A 27,099-nucleotide genomic window follows, 5' to 3' on the forward strand; every position below is an offset into this window, starting at 1 on the left:
AAACATGAGTTCATAGTGATGTTCCTTGCTCTGTATTTAAAGAAAAAACTTGGCAGCAGATGGTGTCTCACAGCAAATTTCTTTTCAGTCTTGCTGTGATTATATGTGCCAGATCAACTCAAACAATCACTGTCCATTCTCCAGGCCTCCTTTGAAGGTTAGACTGCATTGAAAAACTCAGTTCTAGAAGGAACAAATCATTGCATAGAACTGGAAAAGCAGTAAACATTAGGGGAAATAGAAGAGGCAGGCAGGTGTTGCAACAGTCTTTCTCTTTGGCTGGATGGCAATGAAACATGAAGTTCGGATATACTTTGAGGATTCCTTAGTATGGGATTTTCCTCGTATGTACATTCTGACAGTCATGAATGAAGAGAAGTTACTCCTCTGATAAAAAGGTGGTTTTATTAGCAGTTTTTTTTCCTTGATTTGGCAGTGATAAAGCAGTAACACCCTAGCACTAGTAATCATTGTCTGTAACTTAAAACATAGATTAAAGTTCAGGTCTTTTCGTGTCTGAATCTTTCTGCATTGCAAAAATAATGACTTCTTTGTTAGACTAGGGCTTTTGCAAGCCAAGTTAGTGGAAAAAAGTCTGGGCCATAGACCTGGGTGTCAGTGATATGCTAAGGGAAGGAAAAGCACAGTATGTTTCCATCAGAAAGAGGTGATTGTGACAATCCTGTAGCCAGGCATGGAGCTCTCAAGAACTGTTTCTTACAACTTGAAAAAAGGAGAAATGCCTGAGGACAGCTGTGTTTGGCCAACCTCAGCTCTGAGCATCTTATAAAAATATCTGAAAGCATAAACTGACAGTTAAGGAAAATGTGGGAAAACCAGTTTTGAAATGCACGAGGAGATAGCACTAAAGATATGCCATAGCGTATTTTAAAACATTTGTATATGTAAACATCTGATTTGAGAAACTTTGACTTTTCAGGTAGGAAGAATTACTTGAATCAAAAGAAAATATGAAAAGAGGAGCTCTGGATGGAACAATGTAGTAGAAGACTTGCAAAAATAAAGATTATTAAGATCATTGTGTTTACCATGTTTCACAGACTAAAAAGACAGGACTTTATGAACATATACATAATACTTTTTAAAACATTATAGATATTGGTTTATACAATCTACCTGTGGACAGAATGTATCCATGTGAACTGGCATGCGCAGGACTTTTTATGTGAGAACACCAGCATACAGTTATATTTATCTTGGTGAAACATTTTTAGTATGTATTAAAAATATAACATAACAGACCAACAGCTTGGTCTAGAATTTTTTTCACCTTGGAATCTAAGGAAGATATTATTTATGATTCTATAAACATAACATAATGCTCTTGGTTTGTGGAATGTAATAAAACTTGAAGTATTTTCAGAATTGAGTTCATTGTGTAAATTTTTCAAATCCACAGCAGCATTATGTATGCATTGGTGGCAGTGATTCTGCCCCAATTTACTAGGGAAAAGGAGCAACAGAAAATGTACACTATTGTGGTAAGTAGGTGTTTAAAAAAAACATAGTATCTCATTAAAGAAGGTGAGGCTGCACAGAGCACGTTTCATTTCTTTTCAACTCTTTAGATGCTTCAGTCCCTATTTTTATGATTGTTTTGATTCATAAAGCACTATTTGTTGAAATTAATAAAAGAATTCACAAAGATTTTAATCATGAGGAATTGGGATAACAGCCTTGTAACAGAATTCCTTCTATTCATCTATCTTTTGGCAACAATAAGATAAGCAGATCTCTTATACCTCTCAATGTATGAGCTTTTGATGGATAGTGAAGAGCGTCCTGTCTTGTGTGTGTTTATATTTAATAATAATGGCTTGCATTTATTGAAAACTTGCTCTGTGTAAGGCACTATGATATGATATGAAGTAACTTATGCAGTTATAAAAATTACCCCATTCTACAGATGAGAGACTTGGAGGTTAAAGAGATGTGGGTATAACTTCTATAAACTGTACAGTTAGTAAATGGCAGATGCGAGAATTAAATTCAGGTCCAACATAAAGAGATCTTTTTATCTGAAAGCATGTATGCTGTTCTAATGTTTTCATATAACTAAAGGGGGAAATCATGCCTAAACACTGTTGTAGTTTTAGTAAGTAACTAGCTTGGGGACACTGTCTTGCTTGATCTTGCCTATTCCTAAGATTCCAGGGATAAAAATAGCAGCTAAAATTTATCTTCAGAGCCCTCTCTCCCCCAATATTCTGGGATAAGACTGGTGAAAGCTCTTTTCTAGTGCCTACTGAATTACTAAATCTGGCTGCTGAAACCTTTTGTGCTAAAAATAAATAGGAAAGTCATTATTACGGCCAAATCTCCAAGTCATAAATCAGTTGTAACTATGTGTTGGGGGCGAGAGATGTATGGTGTCTTTGTGAGTTATATTCTGCCATTGAAAATCGTATTTTAAACATGCTCCAAAGTTTGAGAACGAAAACATCTTTGGAACTTGGGAAAGGGGTCAGAAAGCACAAAGCAGACTTACCTACATCTAGGCTTGAATCTACCCAGCTCCCAAGACACCTTAATGATGGTTGTCTTGATGTCTTGTGAGACCCTAACCTTAGGGATTTATTAGCGTAAATGTTGGTCTAAGTAGTTTACATATACAAAATCACATGGATTTCCTACCCTTAGTTTTAAGTAATGAACTTTTCTGTCAATCATTTGTTCACCTGTTCCTAATACCTTCAAGCCTTTGTTGAACCCTGGGGATACTGTTTAGTCAACCAAAGCTTTGTCATAATTGAAGACCTGAATCTCATAATAGAAGCAGGCAACACAACAGACTACAGGTTGTATCTCTAATTCTTTTAATCCATCCTGCCCAATGACTTTATGATTAATTAGTCATCTTCATATTGTACCCTGAAGGATGGCGTTTTTGGAACTGACTTGGGCATCATGGAGGGTGAGGTGCAAAAAAAGAGTTTATAGTGCATGCTGTGTCGTGCTGCTCATATCCTCCCTTCAGAACCAAAGCATTTTACTCTGATAGCTGCTGGGAGTGCCACTGAAAGACAACCCCCAGTTGTCAGCCCTCTCTGGGAATCAGCTTTTGGCTGAAGAAGGACTCCCTTGTCCCAACATAGGCCAGTCCTTAAGGGCCATCCCTGTTTGTGAGCACCACACAGAGTCACTGCAGCCTTGCTGTGACTGTTTTATGTAACTCCCTTTGCCAACCCTGCTACCTTTTCTTCCTTCATGGGTGCTGGTCCCAGAGCACTCCCTGATAAACTTCCTGTATGCTAATTTCTTCTCAGAGTTGCTTCCCTGGGCACAGGACCTACAGCAAAGTCATTTATAGCAGTTCTGCTTGTATCATTTCTATATATCAGATAGTCATGTAAGATTTCATTTAAAAGCAAACCAAACTAAAACTCTCTGGAAACCACTGGTCTAACAATTAAACAAATGCTTTAGCTTACATGAAAAATCAACATGGTTTTGTGCAAGACCAGTTTAAGTTAATCTTTCTAAGTCAACATCTAAGGAGTATTTTCCTTTTGTAATAGTTTTTTCTTAGCCTTTATTTGTATGTTCCCTTTATACATAAACTCTTATGCCTTTTAAAGCTGAAAATACATTGCATAATAAAGTCATGATAATTTTTGATATTACATATATAAAACCAGGAAAATACGTGACAGAAGCATTCATGACAGACCAGAGAAAGGCATTCAGTAGATGGTGTGTGCTCCCACATATTGACCAAGTTTTCACACATCCCACAGGCAGGCCCCCATGAGAAAAATAATTCTTACTAAGATTTTGTCTTAAACCAACTATGGTATAAATAAGTATATCGTATATAGAATTTTCATCTTTCATTTAAAAAAGATCTCACATTAAAAAATATACCATCAACTAGCCTCTTGTAATACAGTGGTAAACCAGTAACAAAAAGGTCCATGGTCTTACGATAAAAGTCACTGTATTCTGTGGCACAATGGAACTAGCAAGGAAATTGCCAACAGATTAGGTTGCCAAGATGTTAAATGATAAAATCTGTTCTGGTGAAGAGATGACTCAGTTTTAGTAAGTATATGAATGACTAAGTTCTGGATCTTAGCAGGCTACTGCAGAGCTCATTCAATAATTCTAACTTGCAGAATAGTCAAGGCAACAGAAAGAAGAAATACAGCTTGGATGGAGAAGTTGATCTTGCTCTGGGTTTTCCTACTACTTCATTGCTGGGAAGCCACACACGTCAGGCCTTAGCTTTCTGCTGCTTCAACAGGAATGAGAAAAACATACAACTTCTGTTCACTCTCCGGTGTATTTTTGCATTGGCAATTTCCAAACTTGTGGCAGCAATTAGTTGATAAGTAGGACATGATATAAGGAGTGAGAAGAGAGACTCAGAATACAGGATTGTGAAAGAGTATTGTTTATTAGAAAAAATAACAAAGTACTTCATATACATGTTGTTTAACACATATGATCTGGGCTACTAGGACATTCCAGTAGTGAATTTACTCTGGCACCTAAAAATTCCAAACTTAGATACTTGAGAATTCTTGCCCACAACTTCTGAGTTTTGTAAAACATTAAAATATGGCAGATAAAGGTCTACTGAAAAATATGGGGAATATATGAAATTTACATAGCATTAATGATGATATGTCTTCTAAAATATGTTTTCTGGAGAAACAGAGGTTTCATCAAGCACAACACTGAAAATACACTCCTAAAAAAAATCATGTATAGAGTAATACTGCATATATATGCAAATAACAGCAATATCCTCCCATCAAAAGTGAATAAATTTCATAAATGTTAACATTATACACCAATCCACACAATATGTTTATTTTTGGTCAATTCTAAAGTACAACCAACTGTACATTTTCTTTGTTAACACACTAGAGGGAGACAATGAATAAATGAAGTTGATTTATCCATTTGCTAAATATTTTGACCATGTGTTGTATGCCAAAAATTGTGTTAGGCAAAGCAGTCATGAACTAGATATGTTGTCTGCCCTTGTGAAGTCTATTGTCTACTGGAAGCTGATGAATAAGTTATTACAATGTAGCATGACAAGTGCTGACAGGGTTCTTTAAAAGCATAGGAGGTAAAAAACTGGAATAAAAGACTCAGAGACCTTTTTGTGGGGAATATCATGTATAAGTTGAGGCTTTAAAGCTGTGGATGTGTTGGTCAGTTTGGTGGGAAGGGGTTAAAGAATAAAGGTAAAACATGTAGAGTTCTAGAATGAGAAATCACATCTCTCTCAAGGAACTGAAAAACCAAGTCAGTAAAGCTGAGTCTCGGAAAGAGAGGGTAGTAGTGTGGGGAGATGAGCTCTGCAAGACCCAGTTCATGAAGAACCCTGTAAAACATACTGAAGAATAAGGACTTTATCATAACGGCAACAGGAAGTCATTGAAAAGATTTAGGCCAAGGTTGGAGTCACATTTTGATTATTGACTATAAAGTGGCAAATAAAAGCAGGGACAATAATTAGGATTCTGAGATAGCAATCTAGGTTAGATGATGGTGGTATCAACTAAGTGATACTGGGAATGGAGGGAAGTGGAAAATTAAAAGATATTTTTACAAAGTAAAATAGGACTTGGTGATTGGTTGAATGTGGGTACTGTAGGAAAGGACTGTGTCATTTGCTGAGATTGGAAATATAGGAAGAAGACCGGTTTTGGAGAAAAATGTTCAATTCCTTTTCTGTACATACTAAATTTGAGGTAGTATTGGATAAGGAAGTCCAAAGTTGGGCAAACAACTGAATGTAGGGATCATATATTCTGTACAGAGCTTTGAACTGGAGAAGCAGACTGGAGAGTTGTTAGTATGAAATGGTAACTGAGGCTATGGGGGTGGTGACATTGTCCAAGGCTATGTATAGTCACGAGAGGAAAGGCTGTTGGGAAGAACCCCAAAGAATGCCAAAAATTAGGGGTTGAGAAGAAAAATAGAGCTACAAAACACCCTAAATCCAGCAGTAATCCTGAAGTCATGTTTGTACATTGGTTTATATTCTTCTTGGCCAAGTCTATTATTAGAAGTACTAACAAGTATGGAAGTTTACTTTTTTTTCTCTTATACCTTGTAAAGCCATGGACTGAAAACATTTTACATAACTTGAAATCAAACAACATTTGTAAAGTAATTGCTAAAATGTAATCTACAAATCAAATAGCCCTTGACTGCTCAGTACCTAGCTTTGACTATTTTGAGCTTTCTACTTTACTACAGACCTTTACTTATGCTGTAATTTGTCCTCCATCAGTTCTGTAGTAACTTTATTTCCTGATCACCTGGATAGTCTTTGATGGATCTGCAGCTCAGTGACAGCCCAGAGAGATTTTCTCTGAACAAAAAATGTGATTGTTTAAATAGAGTTATGTTGGTTAGAAGACAACCATCGTCCATAATTTCCACATGGAAAAAAGATCCAAACAGAGTTCTGGATTAGTTGATGAGCATTTGCCTTGATGTTTCCTTTTATATCTGTAGCAAAAGAAATGGGAATGTGGCCTCTAAAGTGACAAATCAGTGGTGTGCTGATTTAACAACTGGCTTCAGCAGGAAAATAGAGCCCTGATTTGTTATGTTTTTTTTGGTGTTAACCCTCTCAGTCCCCCAGATAGTTTTAAGCTACCGATTTGATGTCGCTGAAAAAAGAGTAAGGAAAAAATATACACAATTGGCTCTTGTAAGCCAGTGCAAGCTGGCTGTGGTGTACTGCTGGGCCCAAGAATGATCTGACTGGTGGCCAGCAATTGGAGAATATCTTGCATATGACAGCTTAAGATATGAGATGACTAAATTCTACAAAATACTTAGTTTTTAACTTTAAGAAAAATTGATTTATTCATCTATAGTCAGTTTATTTGTAGATCTTGACTTTTTTCCTTTGAATTGAGGGCTGTTGGTATGAGAGATACATTAATTAATAATCTAATAACCTTAGTGTGGTAACTTCTGTATCTTTATTCATAAGCAGTAACAGTTTCCAAAATTGGCTTGTATATGAGATAGAAATAATCTGAGAATCATTTTCAATCTAATTCCTTATATCATGAATCAAAGAAGTGACGTTTCTTTTTACGTCATGTATCAGTATAATCTGCATTCTAATATATTTCATAAAAGAAAATATTTTATTTTCATCAGATAAGCAGTTTGTTTCTTCCCTATCAAAGCAATTTGATGATATATTGCTCTAACCAATAATATATGCATAAAGAATAGCAGCAAAATATATCATTTCTTTATATAATTTAATATATACCTATATACCCTGTTAACAGCAGTGTGCAGATACATAGTATTGACAGCATACTAAATAATTATTATTAAAACTTAGTCTAAAAATATTTTCAGCATTACACACTGGTGGAACCAGAGCTATTATGCACACTTTATCTTTTTCACATTCCAAAAGGAAATTAAAATTCCTGGTAGCATTAGGAAAGAATGCACTTTTAATATTTAATGCAGATATACAAAATCTCATGACTTCTATTAAAAACCTCACAATCCTACTGTGCACAAATGAAGACATTTTTTCAAATAACTTGCAGTTATGCCAAGTCCATAAAGGTTGCTATAAAAATATTGCAAACCCAATAAAAACACAATGATATAGTACAAAGCCTTTTTTTTTTTTAAGTCAAACTTTAAAAGGTCTGTATTTATACAAATATACAATACTTTTTAGTGTCCTGTGACTGGTATTTTTGTTCAGGATTATCTGATGTTAGAAATTTAAGTTGAACATTTTCCATCAATTTTCTGCTTCAGAATGGAGGACACTAAGAACTTAAAAATTTTAAACCAGAATTGGGTAAAAACTTTACAAAGTGGAGGAGTAAACACTATAAACTTTAGTTATTGCCCTGCCAAAGATAAAAATGCCCATTGTCCCATTTTCCTCTTATTTAATTTGAATTTCTAGATAATTATCTTAACTACCCCTCCTTTGTCTACATAGAAAATCTTTAAGACAAAAGTGTTAAGATTTTAGGTTCTTTAATGAAATCCAAAATATCACTAAGCCATTTTCCATTTTCAAAGTATTTTTAAAGAAATGCTTATTTCAATTTAATACCCCAAAGTGCTGAATTGAAACACATTAACAACATGGCTGGCCAATACTGGCTTGGCTTTAGCCTTACAGGAATATTACAATTGGCTGTTGATTTCCAAATGTAAGCATTTGTTTTTATACTGTAATACTGTATTTTCCAATGGAGATATCAAAACAAATAAGCCATTTTTTTCCCTTAAAAGAGTAGTAAAATATTTCAGCCAAAATACAATCAATTTTATGGGGGAAAAAAATCCATGCCAAGATAGGAAGTAGGTTTTTAAAACCTTAGAATAATTGCTATAAAAGAACTATAAAATGTAAATTTTTGAAAAAAATACACTGAAAAATTTTTTCTCTCTAGGAAAAAAATATGCAACTTGCCAGATACAAGAAAATACAGTGTTACCATGGGGTACAGCTAACCATGGATCTGCCTTATGAGACTTAAAAAATTCACAAAAAAGTAATTAGCACCAAAATTGTCTAAAACTTTAAATGATATATTGAAGTGATTCTAGGCCCAAGTGTTACATTATTAAAAAGTTACATCTAACTTGGGAAGTTTCCTCAGTGATAACAAAATATATTCTGTCTAATCTTCAGAAAATGTGCCAGCTTTACTGATTTTCATCAAAATATTAAGGTAATATAGAGTAATTATCATTTATGTTGGTTTGGGCAGAGCAGGAACAACAGAAATCTGAGATTCCAATAAGGTGGGGGTGGGGTGGGGAACAATTCTCCAATTAAAACTTATTTTTAGCTCCTTGTTTCATCCTTTTTTCTAAAATATTTTACTGGAGTTCTTAACTAGACCTATATTACCCAAGTTGAATTCCATAAACAGTTATTTTCCCTGCTCACTTTTTGGTGGTGTTATTTAAGATTTGGCATAGAAATAGGTGTATTTAATTGGGCAGAGATCACAGTAGTAAAACAAAAGTTCTGAAGAAGCTATAACATGTATACTCAACCCTGCTACAATCAAGAATTTAGTTTAATTTTAAACAACATCCACTTACAAATTTATTTACAAAACAGCACAAAATTTGAAACAAGGCAAACTTTTACGTTTTCATGTAATGAAATATATGACAACTTCACCAATTACATTGATGGCTACCAAATGTCAAACAACAGCTTATTTGGCCACATTTTACTGTTGCACATAAATAATGACAAGGCAAAGAACAGCAACTAGTCCAAGGGCTTGCAGGCCAAGGAACCATAGCATAACCCAGAAGAAAATGACTATTACTGGTTCCACAATTCGTTCTCCAAAATACATCCTTGTGAAGCCCATGTTGATGAGGCTTTTGTTCAGTTCACCAAAAAGTGTTCCCATCTTTTTGTAGTCATCTCCAACAGGATCCTCTGTGTGGTTCTGTGATTCTTCAAAATCCTTAAAAAAACAAAGATGCAACAAACATAAGTATAAAATGAGAAACAGGTAAAGGTCTTTAAGGATAATGACTAGCTGATAGTTCTTTCTCAAAGTTTGGGTAAAATTCTGATAGTCATTTGATAAATACTTGGGAATGTTCCTGTGGCTGCCGTATAGAACAACCATATTCGTGCCCACCTTTAAAGAATATGGAAAGCACTGATTTATTGATTTCTGTGGAATCAATAATAATTGTACTCTCAACTACCAGCACACTAATTTACAAAATGAAGGAAGGGGCTGATTTATTTTTTGGTATTGTACAAAGACATCTGCTTAAATGAACCATATTTGTATTGCTCTTATCACTTACTTGACTCTAGAATAACCTATTGCTACCAACCTCCTGTTTTGAGGCAGGGCCCAATTGCTCTGTCCTGGGTAAGTAAGTTTTTAGTCCATTACTTTGTAACATAGTCTCAGCTGTCTTGGGCATCTCTTGCTTCTATTATTGAGCAATCCTCAGTCGTTACAGCTGTGATCTTCCAGAACCAGCTAAGGAGACTTCAGTGTTGGCCCTTACATAGTTTCTGACCAAATTCTACAAATGTTCTAAATGCTTTTTATTAATCTCATAAGGAGAGACAAATAGTTTTCAAATAGGAATAATTTTGTATAATAAATCCAAAGGTCCACCTAGAATTCAGCTCCCCAGAAAATGTCCATGTGTACCCAATTTTACATACCAAAAAATACTTACTATATATATTACCTCTCAGTCTTATTACAATTAAGTCTTTCATGTCAGTTAGTAAGCTACTGTCTCTCAGCTTCACACCCACCCTTTGGAATTCTGGAAACATTTATGGCTCTATGTTAGAGGGACTAGAGAGACACTGTACAGCTGGAGAAGGGAGTTGTTCTTTCTTGATGGCTTCTGATGGGTTTCTTTTTGCTCTCAGTTTCCCTCTATCAACAGTTCTTCACTCTGGTGGTAGTAATTCCTTCCAATAGCAGCCACTGATTTCAATTTGGGGTTTCTCAACACTTGCAGAACCAATCTCAATGTGCCTTCTTGAGGCACCAGATCCAACCTGTGGGTGCTGCAACCTTAGACACCTGTCTCCCAAGTGTGGGGAAAAGGGAAGTACCTTTGGCCAGGATCCTCACCTGGCCCTAAACTACATGATGATGTTATTGGCCTATTGCTAGGCCAATGCTCCCACACCTGTAGGCAATAAGCTATTGTTGCCCAATGTTTTGGGCAGAGGCAGAGATGGAGGTATATTATGGTGATGATCCTTGTCTCTTTCTGCCCTTTCATTCTGCAATACTTAATTAACAAGTCTTTGTATTAAATTATCTTTATTAAAATAATTGGTATAGTTTTTCTCTCCTATCTCTCTCCTTACCCTCATCCAGTCACAAAAGAAAAACTATGTCATGTAGGTGACATAGTTTTAACTGTAATTTATTAAACCTAATTTCTTGCAGGAGTCATGATTTAAATCTGTAATTATTTATTGAACACATAATTGCTTATAGTATCTACAAGATGGATAATTACTCATAAAGTAAAAAAAAAAACCTTTAGATACAAGGTTTCACATACAAATACAAGGTAAGTATTAAATAACATTGAGTATATTGTCTAGGCCAAAGGAAGTTCATTAGTTTAAAAAGATAAAAGTTGCCAGCCAAAAACAGCCAATGAAGTTAAAGCATTCTTCAAATGTATGGATCAAACTTAGATTCCTTTAGCAGAAACCAAAGTTTGATTATTTCAGTCATCAGTAATTAAGCTTCTTTTCATTTAAAAATAAAATTTTATTTTCATTTATTTTCTATTCTACATGAACAGTTTTAAATATATATTTAATGGAACCATAAAAAATTTAATTTTTATTTGCAATAGTCAAATGAGTTTCATTGACTTTAAGGTGGTCTTTTCCCATATAACAGTAATTTATGTAGAGCTCAGAGGGTTACTGATGAAGTAGTGGAAAAATGAAGCTTACTGGGGCATCATTGATGTCTATATTTTAAGTTTAAGCCAGAATTATTTTTGAGTTATATTTATATATAATTTAAAAATTACTTTTGGATTTTAATTTCTACCAAAAAGACTGGAAAAGACAAAAATGTAGAAATATCTTAGTTAAATCCAGGCTCCAACACTTAAACAGAGTAACCTTGTGACCAAATTCACTTTCATGAGCTTCAGTTTTCTATTCCCTGAAAGGGATTTATATGATCCCTTCTTGATACTGATAATTTTATCTTGAATTAATTTGTTAACTTTTCCTTACTTTTTGTATTTGATTTCTAAATTATTTTTTTTCCTTCAATGATGTGCTGTGATTGGGTCAATTTTATTTCTCAGCTTCCCATACTCTTATGTGATCCATGATAATATACAACATTATAAAAGAAAAACAAGAAATCTTGTTCTTGCCTGAGAGTAAACCTTTCTATTCTTTGGACAGAACTTGAAAAGTCCTTGATTTCATTTGTAATTCTTCTGGTCCCTCATCCCTCTCAACTCCTTTCGTGTCTAGCATTATTGATATAATTTCAGGCCTAATTTTTTTGCTTTTTGTTAAAGTTTTTTTTTATTCTTTCCATTTTCTTTTAATCTATGCACTCATTGTACTTTGGGGTTTTCTGTTGTTACTTTTTGAAGACTTTTTTTTTTCAGTATTTTTGTGGTTTAGTACAAAGAAGGTACCTTAGTCTGATCATGGTTCTCTCTGAAGATTTTCTTCTACAAATTGCTTGTGGGTTTTTCAGGGGAAGAAGTAGGTGTTGTAACACTTAAGTCAAAATAGGAAGTTAGTTAACTCCTAGAGCCCAGGTGGGGAGGCAGAATGAATCACATACTTCAGATCCTGGAAACAGAGGGGCTGAGACTAGAAGTGAAAGACCAAGTGAAGACTGGTTGGGCAAGCTGCAGCAGCTGCAGCCTTCTTTTTTAATATGAAAAATTTCAAGTACACACAAAATTAGAGAAAACAGTACAATAACCCCTATATACCTATTCCCTAGATCCAATAAGTACTAAAAATTTTGCCACTTTACTGTAGCACTTAATCTGGGCAATCTAAAGGAGAGGAAAAAAGTAAAATTACTAGAACAATGCCTGAAAGTGGCATATCTTCACAACTGAAGTTCTGTGGAAACAAAAAATACCCAGCAAGAATTGGATGGGAGTTCAAATAATCCTAAAGGAAAGACACTTAAAAGCATAGAAAAGAAAATAGGCAATTCTTATACCAGTTAGATTACAACCAATCTCATTACAGTATTTTCTATAATCAGGATATCCCCCAAAGTACCATCCACAGTTCTAAAAGGTACAAACATCTGTGTGCTGATCAATGTCTAACAACAGCCTTTGTCAGGGGTGGAGGTGGATGGATCTCTTGATGTGAATCATTTGCCAACTCTGTAGTATTTTCCAGTTTCTATAGTTAGTGCTTCCACTGTGGCTAATTTCAAACTACTTACAACCAGCTTGCAAGGTTCCTGAAAATTTAACAATGAGCTCTCGTGGTTCAGTAAGGAGCTGGCATCAACACTTCACTGTAGGTAAAGATAAAGACCTGCATGGTTATAATTGATTAGTTTGATCTCTCTCTTCTTTCCATCATTTCCAGTGCATTTTGAATTTTTTTTAAGTTTATAAAATTGACAAGTTGGGATAGTAAAGTAGAATTTTTGTGTTGTGTTAGAATATATTGAAATTAAGGAAGAAATATGCTATGGCTTGAGCAGTGCATGTTGTTAGATAAAATGAAATACATGTAATTCTACAAAACCACCATAAGTAATGGCATTTTGCTTTTTCTGATTTGTCTCATGCAGATATCAAAAGTGCAGCCAATTTGATTGTTGGAAGTTTTTGTTTACAATAAAATTTAAACTGCCTGGATGATTTGTGAGGCAGTGGTGTTCTTTCGGTGCTCCCTTGCTCCATGCTGGCAATACCATCCATTTGCCAGACCCAAAGGCCAGAAACCAGAGGTATTACTGACCCTCTCCCTCCTCCCCATTTCCTAACATCCAGCTCACCAACATATCTTCTTTATTTTACCTTCTAAATATTTCCTTAATGTGTACACACTATCCCATCTGCTGCTGTCATTCTATCAATCTACTAACATCTTTTGCCTTGACTGTACTAATAGTTTCCTAACTGTCCTTGGACACATCCCTTAGCTCCATTCTAAACTATTTATCACATTGCAGCCACTGTGATCCTTTCAAATTGCCAATCCAATGATTCCAACTTCACCCTGCTTTTAGGATCAAAGTCAAAATGTTTAACATGATCTATGAGGCCCTGTTTAGTCTGGCTTCTATGTGGATTTCTGGCCTCACTGTGTCGTCAGCCTCCCTCTTTCTATTTTAGCTAAATAGGTCTAACTTCTTGAACAGGTTAAGCTTTTGCCTGCCATAGATTTGTACATGCTGTTTTCTCTGCCTAGCACACTCTTACCTCTCTTGTTTGCTTACTTAATGCTCACTCTTCATTTAGTCTCAGCTTAATCCTCAACTCATGGCATCATGGAATGGGCTTTCAGTGTATTTTAATTCAATGCAAATGTGCATGTGATTATTTGATGGATATATCTCTCTCCCTGCACAGTAGGTTACATGAGGATAAGGGCAATATCTAGTTTTGCTTGACCACTGATATCCTTTTATATCAGTATATAGCAGGGGCTGTTTTGGGAATAGCAGTAGATAGAAGAAGCTCAATAAATAACTGTTGAATAAATGGATATAATTTATCATGTATTTGGAAAGCACTGGAGCAGTATCTTGATAGATTTTCTACCTTGATCACTTCTTGCCAAACAAAAATGGTCTTTATTTTCTTGTGGATTTGTGAGTTTCTTGTGCAGTTGTGAATATGTTCAAATATTTATAAATTTTAGATTACAAAATATGGTAGCTGCTAGCTAAAATTTATATGCTTAGCTCAGTGCCTACCACATTGTAGTTTGAGAGCAGAGACTAATATGAATAGATGAGTTCTTCTTTTTATTGAAGTATAGTTGATATACAATGTTATACAACACAGTAGTTCATTATACACATTATTAAATCCTCACCCCAACTAGGGCAGTTACTGTGAACAGATGAATTCTTGGCTTTCTCAGATGTTTATAGTTTTCAGAGTAATACCAGTCGTGGGGTATTATTGTAAGAGTTAAATACTGAGTGGCTACTATGTGCTAGGTACTGTGCTTTACAAGCATTATCGTGTTTGATCTTTCCAATAAGCTGTGAGGGGGACACTATTATTTTCCTCCATTTGCAGATAAGGAAACTAACATTTCAGAGGAGTTAAGTATCTGGTCATTGTCTTATACTTAGAAATTGATGGAGTTGTGATATGAATCCAGACATTATTACCCCAGCAATCATACCATTAATCCTTACACTATTCTAAGTTTATCTTATTAATAGCTAAAAATCTGTCTAATTCTGCTCAGTTTCCAGGGAAATTTTACATATTTGATCTCTGAAAAAAAACCATATAAACACTTTCATTTTTCACAGAATGGGAATATTTAACACAGTAAAATGAACATCAGTGTCTATTTTGCTTTACATATTTTCTCAATTGATAGCATATTTGAAAGTGAGTTTATCAAGCATAAAAGTTCAAATTTTTATTTTCTTCTTACATAAAAATTTAAACAAGGTAAAGCTATTTGCCATAGTTTATTACATTTTTCATAGTCCTTTGAGTATTGAATGGAATTCAGATTCAAATATGAAAAAAAAAACTCTAAGGAAGAATGAAGAGATATGCTTGACAGAATTGCAATAAGGCAAAAAAAACAAAAAAAACCCAAAAACAAAATAAAATAACAGTTTACACATAGGCGGTACACCAGTGCAAAAATGCAGATGGCGCTTTCCCCTGTTCTAACATTAATCACTTTGTGCCTTTGCCAAGTTTTACTTTCTGCATATGAGGCCCCAGTGGAAGAACATCTGCCAAGTGTAGTTTCCTTCATGATCATACGACAGTAGTGACTATGACATGCACATTGGAAAGTGTTCTAACAATACTGATATTACTATTTTTTTGCCCATGATTTAAGACATAAATAAAGTGGTGTTATCATTGATTCAAAATCCTTAAAAGATACACAAATTAATGATAGGAAAGTAAAGGTGAACCCATTTAATTAAATAGGAATTTTAAGAGAAGGATCCTTAAAAATAATTAAATCAAAGTCTTCTATTTGAGAAACAAGGAACAAGAGGTTAAATCATACAGCCTCTTAATAAACACACAGGCTTTGGAAGCAAATAGGAAAGATTCACATCTTGCTCTGCACATATACAGGGCAAATTACTTAACCACTGTCCCTCAGCTTCTCAATATGTAAAAGGAGCATAATAATACCTCATAGGATGGTGATAATAAAATGATGAAATACATAAAACTCTTTTAGAATGCACACAATAATCACTCAATTATATGGCAATTATATTATTTCTATAGTTTTGGTAATTTTATGCCTTATAATTCTTATTTCTATTCTCTTTCTATTGTGCCATGCTGCCTGAGATAATTAATACCTTAGTGATCATCTTTTTCATGATAATTAAATTCAGTTGTATTTTTCTTCAAGTGTTATGACAATTTAATTACACAGAAGTTGAGATGAGATGTTTTCTATGGAACAATCTGTGCACATTAGTATGGCTGAACCTGTTTATTCACTTTAAAAAGAACATAGGCTACATTCTATAAACTAGTTTTCATGGAACGGGCTACAATTTAAGACTCTTTTTCAAATGTTTCCCTGTTTGCAGTGTTACATGTTATATTACTATATGGTATTATGTGTACAGTATTAAAAATCTGATGTTTTTTGCCTATCTGGTATTTATACTACCTTCTCCTGCAAGTAGCACCTTGATTTAACTTTGGGGAAACCATCCCTCACCCATTCTTAGTCCATGTGTTTTGGTTGACAGTGTCTCCATTCCCCAGTTCCAAGCCTGACCAATCAGAACATTTCATTTCTTTAGACATATGATTAGTTAAGGAATGAGTATGTAACCTCAGGACAGGCCCAAAAAGCAGCAGCTCTATTAAGACTTCTGCTGCAACCATTGAAAAAGAAACACTTTTTTTACCCCATCACTATTAGCTGGTAAGATGTAAAGGCATCATATTACTATGAGGGGAAAGCTTGCTGTAAACAAAGCTGAAAAAAGGTAAAGCCAGGAAAATATATAGAATTGACATAGTTTCAGGGCTTGAATCCAGCTAGTGCAGCTACTTCTGATGTTCTTAATAACATTAGCAAATAAATTCCTATATTGCAAATTTAGTAGGAGTTGAATTTTTGTCACTTGGAACCAGAATTCTGATAATGGATGATGATGATAAAAATAATAGTAACCATTAACTGAATGTTTACTATATGCTACATATTTTAAGATATTTTGTTTACATTATGGCATTTAACCTTTTTTTATAGGTAGTGTTGTTAATTAATTCCAAAGCACATGTTGTTAACTATAGTGATCAACTACTTGCATATTAATTCGGTTTTATCCTTACTGGCAATGATGAATGTGACAAATGTGTTAATAATATTAAAAAAATTAATTGGGGTTATCCAAGTGGAAAATTTTAGATGCAATTTTTGTTATTTTTTAAAACTATATAAGAATACACAAATAAATGATTACTGTAAATATTCAGACAACACAAAATAATATGGAGTAAAAACTAAGATGTTGATTTCTTTTTGCTACTTTTGGTTGGCCTTCCCTATTTATCAAGCAGAGCCAGCCTCAATAATACAGCCCAAGGAAATCATAAAGAGGTAAATTTATTATAGTATACATCTCAAGATGCATACCAAGCAAAAGAGAAATAATTTTTGGATAGCACATACTAGTGTGTGAATTGAAGTTTACTGAGTGAATGAATGAACAACTCCTAAATCTTCTTGCTTCAACCTCTTCTTTGAACTTTTTTATTCAGCTACTACCACTGGTTTTCAACTTCACTGGGATGTAGTCCACTGATCTCTAACTTCTCTCAATCCATTAGCCCTCTCCTTTCTTCACTTTCTTCATTCATCTTGAGCTCTGTGGCCCCAAATTTCAATGAAATTTTAAACTCCTTTGTCAAATAGGGCAGAACCTGAATTTTGGAGGAACCTAACTTTTCTATGCCAGAGCCTGAACACCTGTGGTGTTAGACAAAGTCTAAGCATAGGGTATATTAGTACCAGGTTTATTAACCCCACTAGCCCCAAACATCTTGAAATTCCCGACATTCCTACTTCATTTCTCTGCTCAACTTTTTTTTCTGCTTTCTAAACAGACTATTCCATACCTCTTCTTTTTCTTTTATTAAAGTATCACTGATATACAATCTTATGATGGCTTCACATATACAATACAGTGGTTCAACATTACCCATATTATCAAGTCCTCACCCCCTCCACTGAGGTCACTCTCTATCAAGGTAGTAAGTCATTAATTGTATTCTCCATGCTGTACTACTGCCCCTGTGACCTATCTGTATAATGACTGCTAGTTATAATGCCCCTTAATCTCCTTTCCCTCCTGACCCACCCTCCCCTTTGGTAACCACTAGTCCCTTCTCAGTGTCTGTAAGTCTACTGCTGTTTTTTTTCTTCTGTTTTGCTTTGTTTTTATAATCCACAAATGAGTGAAATCATTCAGTTCTGGTCTTTCTCTGCCTGCCTTATTTCACTGAGCATAATACACTCTGGATCCATCTATGTTGCTGCAAATGGCACAATTTTTCTTTTTATGGCTGAATAGTATTCCACTGTATATATGTACCACCTCTTCTTTATCCATTCATCTATTGGTGGACACTTAGGTTGCTTCCATATCTTGACCATTGTAAATACTGCAGTGATAAAATAAGGGTGCATATGTCTTCTCAAATCAGGGATCTTGTTTTCTTCAGGTAAATTCCTAGGAGTGGAATTACTGGGTCAAATGGTATTTCTGTTTTTAGTTTTTTTAAGAACTTCCATATTGCTTTCCACAGTAGTTGTACCAATTTACATTCCCACCAACAGTGTAGGAGGGTTCCCCTTTCTCCACATCCTTGCCAGCATTTGTTGTCTCTTGTCTTTTGGATAGTGGCCATCCTAGCTGGTGTGAGGTGATGTCTCATTGTGGTTTTAATGTGCATTTCTCTGATGATTAGTGATGTGGAGCATCTTTTCACGTGCCTGTTGGCCATCTGAAGTTCTTCTCTGGAGAAGTGTCTGTTCAGGTCCCCAATAATTTTTTAATTAGGTTATTTGATTTTTGGGTGTTGAGGAGTGTGAGCTTTTTATATATTTTGGATGTTAACCCCTTATTGGATCAAGTCATTTACAAATATATTCTCCCATATCATAGGATGCCTTTTTGTTCTGCTGATGGTGTCTTTTGATGTACAGAAGCTTTTTAGTTTGATGTAGTCCCACTTGTTCATTTTTGACTTTGTTTCCCTTGCCTGAAGAGATGTGTCCAGGAAACAGTTGCTCATGTTTATATTCAAGAGATTTTTGCCTATGTTTTCCTCCAAGAGTTTTATGGTTTTATGACTTACATTCAGGTCTTTGATCCATTTTTAGTTTACTTTTGTGTATGGAAGTAGACAGTAATCCAGTTTCATTCTCTTGCATGCAGCTGTCCAGTTTTGCCAACACCAGTTGTTGAAGAGGCTGTTTTTTCCCCACTGTATATCCATGGCTCCTTTATCATATATCGATTGGCCATATATGTGTGAGTTTATATCTGGGCTCCTATTCTGTTCCACTGATCTATGGGTCTGTTCTTATGCCAGTACCAAATTGTTTGATTACTGTAGCTTTGTAGTTGAGCTTGAAGTCAGGGAGTGTAATACCCCTAGATTTGTTCTTCATTCTCAGGATTGCTTTGGCTATTCAGGGTGTGTGTGGTTCCATATGAATTTTAGAATTATTTGTTCTAGTTCATTGAAGAATGCTGTTAGTAGTATGATAGGGATTTCATTGATCTGTAAACTGCTTTAGGCAGGATGGACATTTTAATGATATTAATTCTTCCTATCCATGAGTATGGGATAAATTTCCATGTATTGGTGTCTTAATTTCTCTCATCAATGTCTTGTAGTTTTCAGAGTAAAAGTCTTTCACAATCTTGGTTAGGATTATTCCTAGGTATTTGATGCAATTGTAAATGGAGTTGTTTCCCTGATTTCTCTTTCTGCTAGTTCACTGTTAGTATATAGGCATGAAACAGATTTCTGTGTTTATTTTGTATTCTGCAACTTTATTGAATTGACTTATTAGTTCTAGTAGTTTTTTGGTGGATTCTTCAGGGTTTTCTATGTATAATATCTGCAAATAATGTCATCTGCAAATAGTGACAGTTTAACTTCTTCCTTACCAATTTGAATGCCTTTTATTTCTTTGTGTTGTCTGATTGCTGTGGCTAGGACCTCCAGTAGTCTGTTGAATAAAGGTGGGGAGAGTGGGCATCCTTGTCTTGTTCCCGATCTTAGAGGAAAAGCTTTCAGCTTTTCACTATTAAGTATGATGTTGGCTATGGGTTTGTTGTATATGGCCTTTATTATGTTGAGTTACACCCTACACCTATTTTGTTGAGAGCTTTTATCATGAATGGATGTTGAATTTTGTCAAATGCTTTTTCAGCATCTATTGAGATGATGATGTGCTTTTTATCCTTTTTGTTAATGTGGTGTATTGATTTTGATTCTGGTGTTAATGTGGTATATTGACATTGATTGATTTATGAATAATATAGCATCCTTGCATCCCTGGAATAAATCCCACTTGGTTATGATGGATGACCTTTTGATGTATTTTTGTATTTGGTTTGCAAATATTTTGTTGAGGATTTTTGTATCTATGTTCAACAGGGATATTGGTCTGTAATTTTCTTTTTTTGTGGTGTCATTATCTGGTTTTTGTATTAAAGTAATGCTGGTCTCATAGAATGAGTTTGGAAGTATTTCTTCCTCTTCTACTCTTTGGAATACTTTAAGAAGGATGAATATTAGCTCTTCTTTAAATGTTTGATAAAATTAAGCCATGAAACCATTTGGGCCAAGGGTTTTATTCTTAGGTAGATTTTTGATTACCAATTCAATTTCATTGCTGGTAATTGATCTGTTTAGATTTGTTGTTTCTTTCTGGGTCAGTCTTAGAAGGTTGTATTTTTCTAGAAAGTTGTCCATTTCTTCTAGGTTGTCCAATTTATTGGCATATAGTTTTTTCATAGTATTGTGTAATAATTCTTTGTGTTTCAGTAGTGTCGTGATTTTTCCTTTTTCGTTTCTGATTTTGTTTATGTATGCATACTTTTTTCCTTAATAAGTCTGGTTAGGGGTTTATCTATTTTGTTTATTTTCTCAAAGAACAAGCTCCTGATTTCATTGATTCTTTCTATTGTTTTATTCTTCTCGATTTTATTTATTTCTGCTCTGATATTTATTATGTCCCTCCTTCTACTCACTTTGGGCTTCATTTGTTCTTTTTCTAGTTTCTTTAATTCTTAGACTGTTTATTTGGGATTGTTATTATTTCTTAACTTAGTCTGAATTACTATGTATTTTCCTCTTTGAACTGCTTTCACTGCATCCCACAGGTTTTGGGCTGTTGAGTTGTTGTTTTCATGTGTCTCCATATGAGATCTCTGTTTTAATTTGCTCACTGATCCATTGATTACTTAGACACATGTTCTTTAGCCTCCATGTGTTGTAGGCTTTTTTGTTTTCTTTGTGTAATTTATTTCTAGTTTCATACCTTTGTGGTCTGAGAAGCTGATTGATACAATTTCAATCTTTTTGAATTTATTGAGGCTCTTTTTGTGACATAGCATGTGATTTATTCTGGAAAATGTTCCATGTATGCTTGAGAGAATGAGTATCCTGCTGCTTTTGAGTGGAATGTTCTGTAAGTGTCTGTAAGAACCATCTATTCTAGTGTGTTTTTCAGTACCTCTGTCTCCTTACTTATTTTCTTTTTGGTTGATCTGTCTTTTTGTGTAAGTGGTGTGTTGAAGTCTCATAAAATGAATACATTGCATTCTATTTCCCCCTTTAATTCTGTTAGTATTTGTTTCACATATTTAGGTGATCCTGTGTTGGGTGCATAGGTATTTATAATAGTTATATCCTCTTGTTGGACTGACCTCTTTATCATTATGTAATATCCTTCTTTGTCTCGTTATGTTTTTTGTTTTGAAATCTATTTTGTTTGATACAAGTACTGCTATTCCTGCTTTTTTCTCCCTATTATTTTCATGAAATATCTTTTTCCATCCCTTCACTTTTAATCTGTGTATGTCTTTGGGTTTGAAGTCTCCTGTAGGTAGCATATAGATGGGTCTTGTTTTTTTATCCATTCTGCATCTGTCTTTAGATTTGTGCCTTCAGTCCATTTACATTTAAAGTGATTATTGATAGATATGTACTTATTAACATTGTAGGGATTTGTGGTTATCAAAGGTTCAGGGATAGGTTCCTTACTAACAGTCTATTTAAATAGCTAACTACTGTATTTAAAGCAATCTAGAGGTACTTTCCCCCCTTCTTTTTCTTCCTCCCCCACCCTTTATATATTAGGTGTCATATTCTTCACTTTTTGTGTATCCATTGACTGATTTTTTGAGTAGTTGATTTAATTTCATACTTGCTTGGTAATTAATTGGTCTACTACCTTTACTGTGGGTTTATTTTCATGAAAGCTATTTAGCCTTAGGGTCATTTCTATGTACAGCAATCCCTTTAACATACTGTGTAAGACTGGCTTAGTGGTATTGAATTCCTTCAACTTTTGTTTATCTGAAAATTGTTTAATCCCTGCTTCAAATTCAAATGATAAACTTGCCAGATGGAGTATTCTTGGTTGGGGGTCTTTCTGTTTGTTAAATTAAATATATCATGCCATTCCTTTCTTGTCTGTGAAGTTTTGTTTTCTTTGTGTAATTTATTTCTAGTTTCATACCTTTGCGGTCTGAGAAGCTGGTTGGCACAATTTCAATCTTTTTGAATTTACTGAGGTTCTTCTGATGGCCTAGTATGTGATCTTTTCTAGAAAATGTTCCATGTACACTTGAAGAATATGTATCCTGCTGCTTTTGAGTGGAGTGTTCTGTAGATGTCTGTTTGGTCCATCTGTTCTAATGTGTTGTTCAGTGCCTCTGTCTCCTTACTTATTTTCTTTTTGGTTGATCTGTCTTTTGGTGTGAGTGGTGTGTTGAAGTCTCCTAAAATGAATGCATTGTATTCTATTTCCCCCTTTAATTCTGTTAGTATTTGTTTCACATATTTAGGTGCTTCTATATAGGGTGCATAGATATTTATAATCATTATATCCTCTTGTTGGACTGACCTCTTTATCATTATGTAATGTCCTTGTCTCATTATTTTCTTTATTTGAAATCTATTTTGTTTGATACAAATACTGCTACTCCTGCTTCCCCCCCACCCCCATATTTGCATGAACTGTCTTTTCCATCCCTTCACTTTTAATCTGTGTATGTCTTTTGGTTTGTAATGAGTCTCTTGTAGGCAGCATACAGATGGGTCTTTTTTTTTTATCCATTCTGCAACTCTGTGTGTTTTGATTGGTGCATTCAGTCCATTTACATTTAGGGTGATTATCAATAGATATGTACTTATTGCCATTGTAGGCTTTAGATTTGTGGTTACCAAAGGTTCAATGATAGCTTTCTTATCAGCAGTCTATCTTAAATCACTTATTACTCTATTTCAGACACAATCTACAGTTCATGACTTTTACTTTGAAGTCTTTATTAAGAAGATTAGTGATTTCAGTTTCACTCAGCTCTCTTTCTGGTATTTTTTCTTATTATTTTGTTTGGACCAAATTCCTCTGCCTCTTCATTTTTTTGGTGTTTCCTATGGAATAATAGCCTTATGGATGAGGTGCCCTCTAATGCTCAGAAGCTCAAGACACTTCACTTTCCAGTGCAGGAGCCCCAGCTGTTGTTGTGCAATTGGCAGTATGCCTTTCAGCCTGGCTTGTAGTGATCTGGTTTCAGGCCGGCTGTGTGGCTGTCAGCTGGTCACATGAGAAGGGAGAAAAGTCGGGGCTGTGCCGCTGGAGTTGCTATAAGCAGATCTGCCCTCTGCCTGGCCTGCAGTAATGGTGGGGTCTGTAGGCGAGTGGGACAGGTGCCTGTCAGAAGGAAGAAGCTCCCAGGCCTATCTCCCACAGTACTTCCCCAGCTGGGCCGCAGTAGGGTCGAGGAAGCTGGGAGGGTCTCACTCTGCCTTCCTTGCAGCAAGTCTGCCTTCACTGCTAGGTCAAGTGGGCTGTACTCAGGTCACACGTGAAGGGAGAAGCCTCGGTTCTGCACTGCCAGAGTTGTCATAGGCAGAGCCGCCCTCCACCCAGCAATGGTGGGGGCTGCAGGCATGCAGGACCGGCGCTTGCCGGGAGGAGGGAGCTCCCAGGGCTGGCTCCCGCAGGCAGTTCCCCAGTTGGTGTAAAACAGTGCTGAGAAAGCTGGGAGAAGGGTCTCCCTCTGTCAACCAGACAGCAAAATCTGACTCCACGGTCTGCCCAGCTGCAGGCTATGTCCTGCAGGGAGGGGACTTGGGGCTGCGTTGCCAGCATAGGGGTGGAGAGTTCTCAACCTCTTCGTCCTAGGGTGAGTTGGGAAGGTTCTGTTTTCATTCTTTTGGCTATGCCTTCTCAATCTCCTTTGTGGGTTCATTATCCTCAACCCATTTATTTTCATTTCATACTTTCTTCTCAAATAAGCTTATTCAAACCTTACAGTTTCAGTTGCTAACAATAAATCGTTTAAAAATTATATCCATCTCAGACCTCTTTTGCATGCTAGATCCATATATACAAACTGCTTTCTTGACATATACTTCGCTATTGAACACTGAAGTATATATCAGTATCTTCAGTATTGCCTATACTTAAAGGCAATGATTTTCCTCCTCAAAATTGGTCTTCATTTGATGAACAGATTCTCAGGAATGAAATCCATCCTTAATTTCTACAAGATGGAATTAGGAATGATCTGTAAAACTTTTTTCCTCATTTTCTATATCCAACTTATAACTGGGTCTGTTAATTTTGACAACTAAATCCCAAATATCTCCCTAATTGACCTAATTCTTCCTATATGATTCTACCTACTTATCTTACTCAGCCTCATTTTACACTTGTTCCCTTATTCATTTTCTCTATGATAGCCTCCCTGTCCTAATTGGCATCTCTCATACCTACCTGATTTCCTTGACCCAAAGCTTTTTCTAATTGTTTCTTCTGCTGATATTTTCTACCCTCTTCTTTTCATCTACCACTGCTATTCATACATCAGATCTCAAGTCTGTCTTCACCTCTCTGCTAGAAAAATTTCCTCATTAAATGTTCTTATCACATCACATAGTTATTCTTATCAGATGGATTTTGTGTTTTGTTTGTGATTACATGATTCATGTTTATCTTCCTCATTAGCCTGTAAGTAGCAAAAAGGCAAAAATCATGTCCCCCTCAACCCTTCAGTTTTTATATTCTCAGTGCCTGCCATATTTTAGGCACTTCCATCAGATTTAAAGTCTTCAAGGTATTTCATGCAACCTTCCTACTAATTCAGCCTATTTTCTAATTCTCTACTAAAATAAGTTCTATTCTAGTCACATCCGCATGCTCTTTGCATCCTATCCATTCATAGGCGTAAGTTAACAAACATTGAATTAAATATCTACTATGCTTGTTTCCTATGTTAAACTATTTAAAATTCAAAATAACCCTAATAGTTAGTTAGGTATATTATGATGCAGTCTGATACTACTCACTCAAATAGAAATATATAATGCATACATAGTAATAGAAGAATGAAGGTCAAATTTTGGACTGATTCTACAATTATGATATCCTATCAGTTAAGTAACATTATTCCCATTTTTAGACTCAGTATGTAAAAAGTTCTGTATAGGTTAGTCATAAAATATGAGTTCAGCATTTATGAAACCAAAACGTAAATTTTAGATAAGATAGACAATTTTGGGACCAGGACAACAAGAGCCTCTTAAATGGTAAAGGAGACTTCATGGGCATTCATGCAGGAGTATTGAAATAGACAAGATGTAACCAAACAAACAGTAGTGAAGATCCCAGTTACTGCATGCCAGGGAAATCAATATGTGAAGAACACTAATAAATAGTGCTTTATTAGTTAAGTAAAATATTAAATGTCAAAATAATGTTTTCTTTATTGCACTGGCAAAAGCATCCAGCAAGGTTATACACTGTAGTGGTTTAAGGGGCTTATTTTAGCTTTCATGCTCCCACCCCACAATACATACACACCACACACACACACAAAACCAACCAACCAAACAAACAAAAAAAAACCTTGTCTTTGTCTTTCATTCTAAATCTTGCCCTTTGTCCTTGTAAGTGAACTTTTGTAAGCAGGGAAATGGTACTGTTTCCAGGTCATAAGCAATTGGGAGGAAGTGTTTTAAAAACAAAAAAATCAAGCATTTATAGTTCTAATCTCTTTTGTTCTTTGGCTAGTATATAATCATTTTTTCAACACTTTCCTTTCTGGTCTCTTCATTCTTACCTATGTATTTGAGTTACTATTTTTTGCCATTTTCTTATTTTAATACAGCTTGGTTTCCATCTGCTTTTTTTGTGCTGATATTGTCTATTACATTTCAGTGTTACAGGCTCAACAAATATGTACATATTAGTTTATGCAATTGTTTTTTAAATCAGTCAAGAAAAGATATATACAATTATGTTATCTTTTCTAATTATCTACATAATTAGCATTACCAGTGCTCTTTGGTTACTTTTTGTGTGTGGATACAAAGTACTGTCTGGTGTCCTATGCTTTTATCTTCATAGCTTCCCCTGATACTTCATGTTAAGATGAGTTGGCTGCCAAAAACTTCTCAGTTTTTGTTTATCTGGGGATATGTTTCACCTTCATTTTAAAAGATAATTTTGCTGGTAATAAGACTCTTCACTGACAGATTTTTACTTTCAGCACTATGAATGTATTGCCCTATTTCCTTCTTCCCTCCAATATTTATGATGAGAAGTCAACTATTAATATTACTGGTGTTCCCTTGTATGTAATGAGCTGTTTTTCCCGAGCTGCTTGCAAATTTATTTTCTCTCTGGCTTTCAACATTTTGACTCTGGTGTATCTGGATGTGTACTGCTTTGTGCTTATCCTACTTGGATTTTATAGAATTTCTTAGATTTGTAGCTTAATATTTTTCATTAAGTTTGAATTTTTTTCAGCCATTATGTCTTAGAATATTTTTTATGTCCCTTTCTCTTCTCCTATTTCCATTATTTATATGCAGGTATGCTTATTTATGTCCCACAGTTCTCTGTGACTTTTCATTTTTTTCCATTCTTTTTTCTCTTTGTTCTTCAGACTGCATAATTTCTATTGATCCGTGTTCAAGTCCATTGTATAATCTGCCAGCTCAAATAATTTTCATTTGGGTTACTGTACTTTTTGACTCCAGAATTTTCATTTAAGTACATTTTCTCTAAGTATTCCCTATTTGATAAGACATTGTCATTATACTCTCCTTTCATTC

The 27,099-nt window shown here is 35.0% G+C and overlaps 1 protein-coding gene and 1 long non-coding RNA gene across 3 annotated transcripts in view; one reads left to right on the forward strand and one right to left on the reverse strand.

Annotated features, from left to right (window-relative positions):
• The window catches only part of LOC108397465 (uncharacterized), a 69,277-nt gene extending 67,445 nt beyond the window's left edge, over window positions 1-1,832 (forward strand). For both annotated transcript variants that reach the window (XR_001853193.3, XR_012131622.1), the window contains one exon: window positions 941-1,832. This is a non-coding gene — a long non-coding RNA (uncharacterized lncRNA). The remainder of the gene's footprint in view (window positions 1-940) is intronic.
• A 2,566-nt stretch (window positions 1,833-4,398) lies between these two features.
• Window positions 4,399-27,099, reverse strand: part of FAM241A (family with sequence similarity 241 member A) — a 40,200-nt gene continuing 17,499 nt past the window's right edge. Inside the window, exon 2 of the mRNA XM_037001162.2 lies at window positions 4,399-9,482. Within this exon, the coding sequence (XP_036857057.1) occupies window positions 9,237-9,482 (246 nt within the window). The 3' untranslated portion in view covers window positions 4,399-9,236. The remainder of the gene's footprint in view (window positions 9,483-27,099) is intronic.

Source organism: Manis javanica, chromosome 5, assembly GCF_040802235.1.
Source record: "Manis javanica isolate MJ-LG chromosome 5, MJ_LKY, whole genome shotgun sequence".
NCBI lineage: Eukaryota > Metazoa > Chordata > Mammalia > Pholidota > Manidae > Manis > Manis javanica.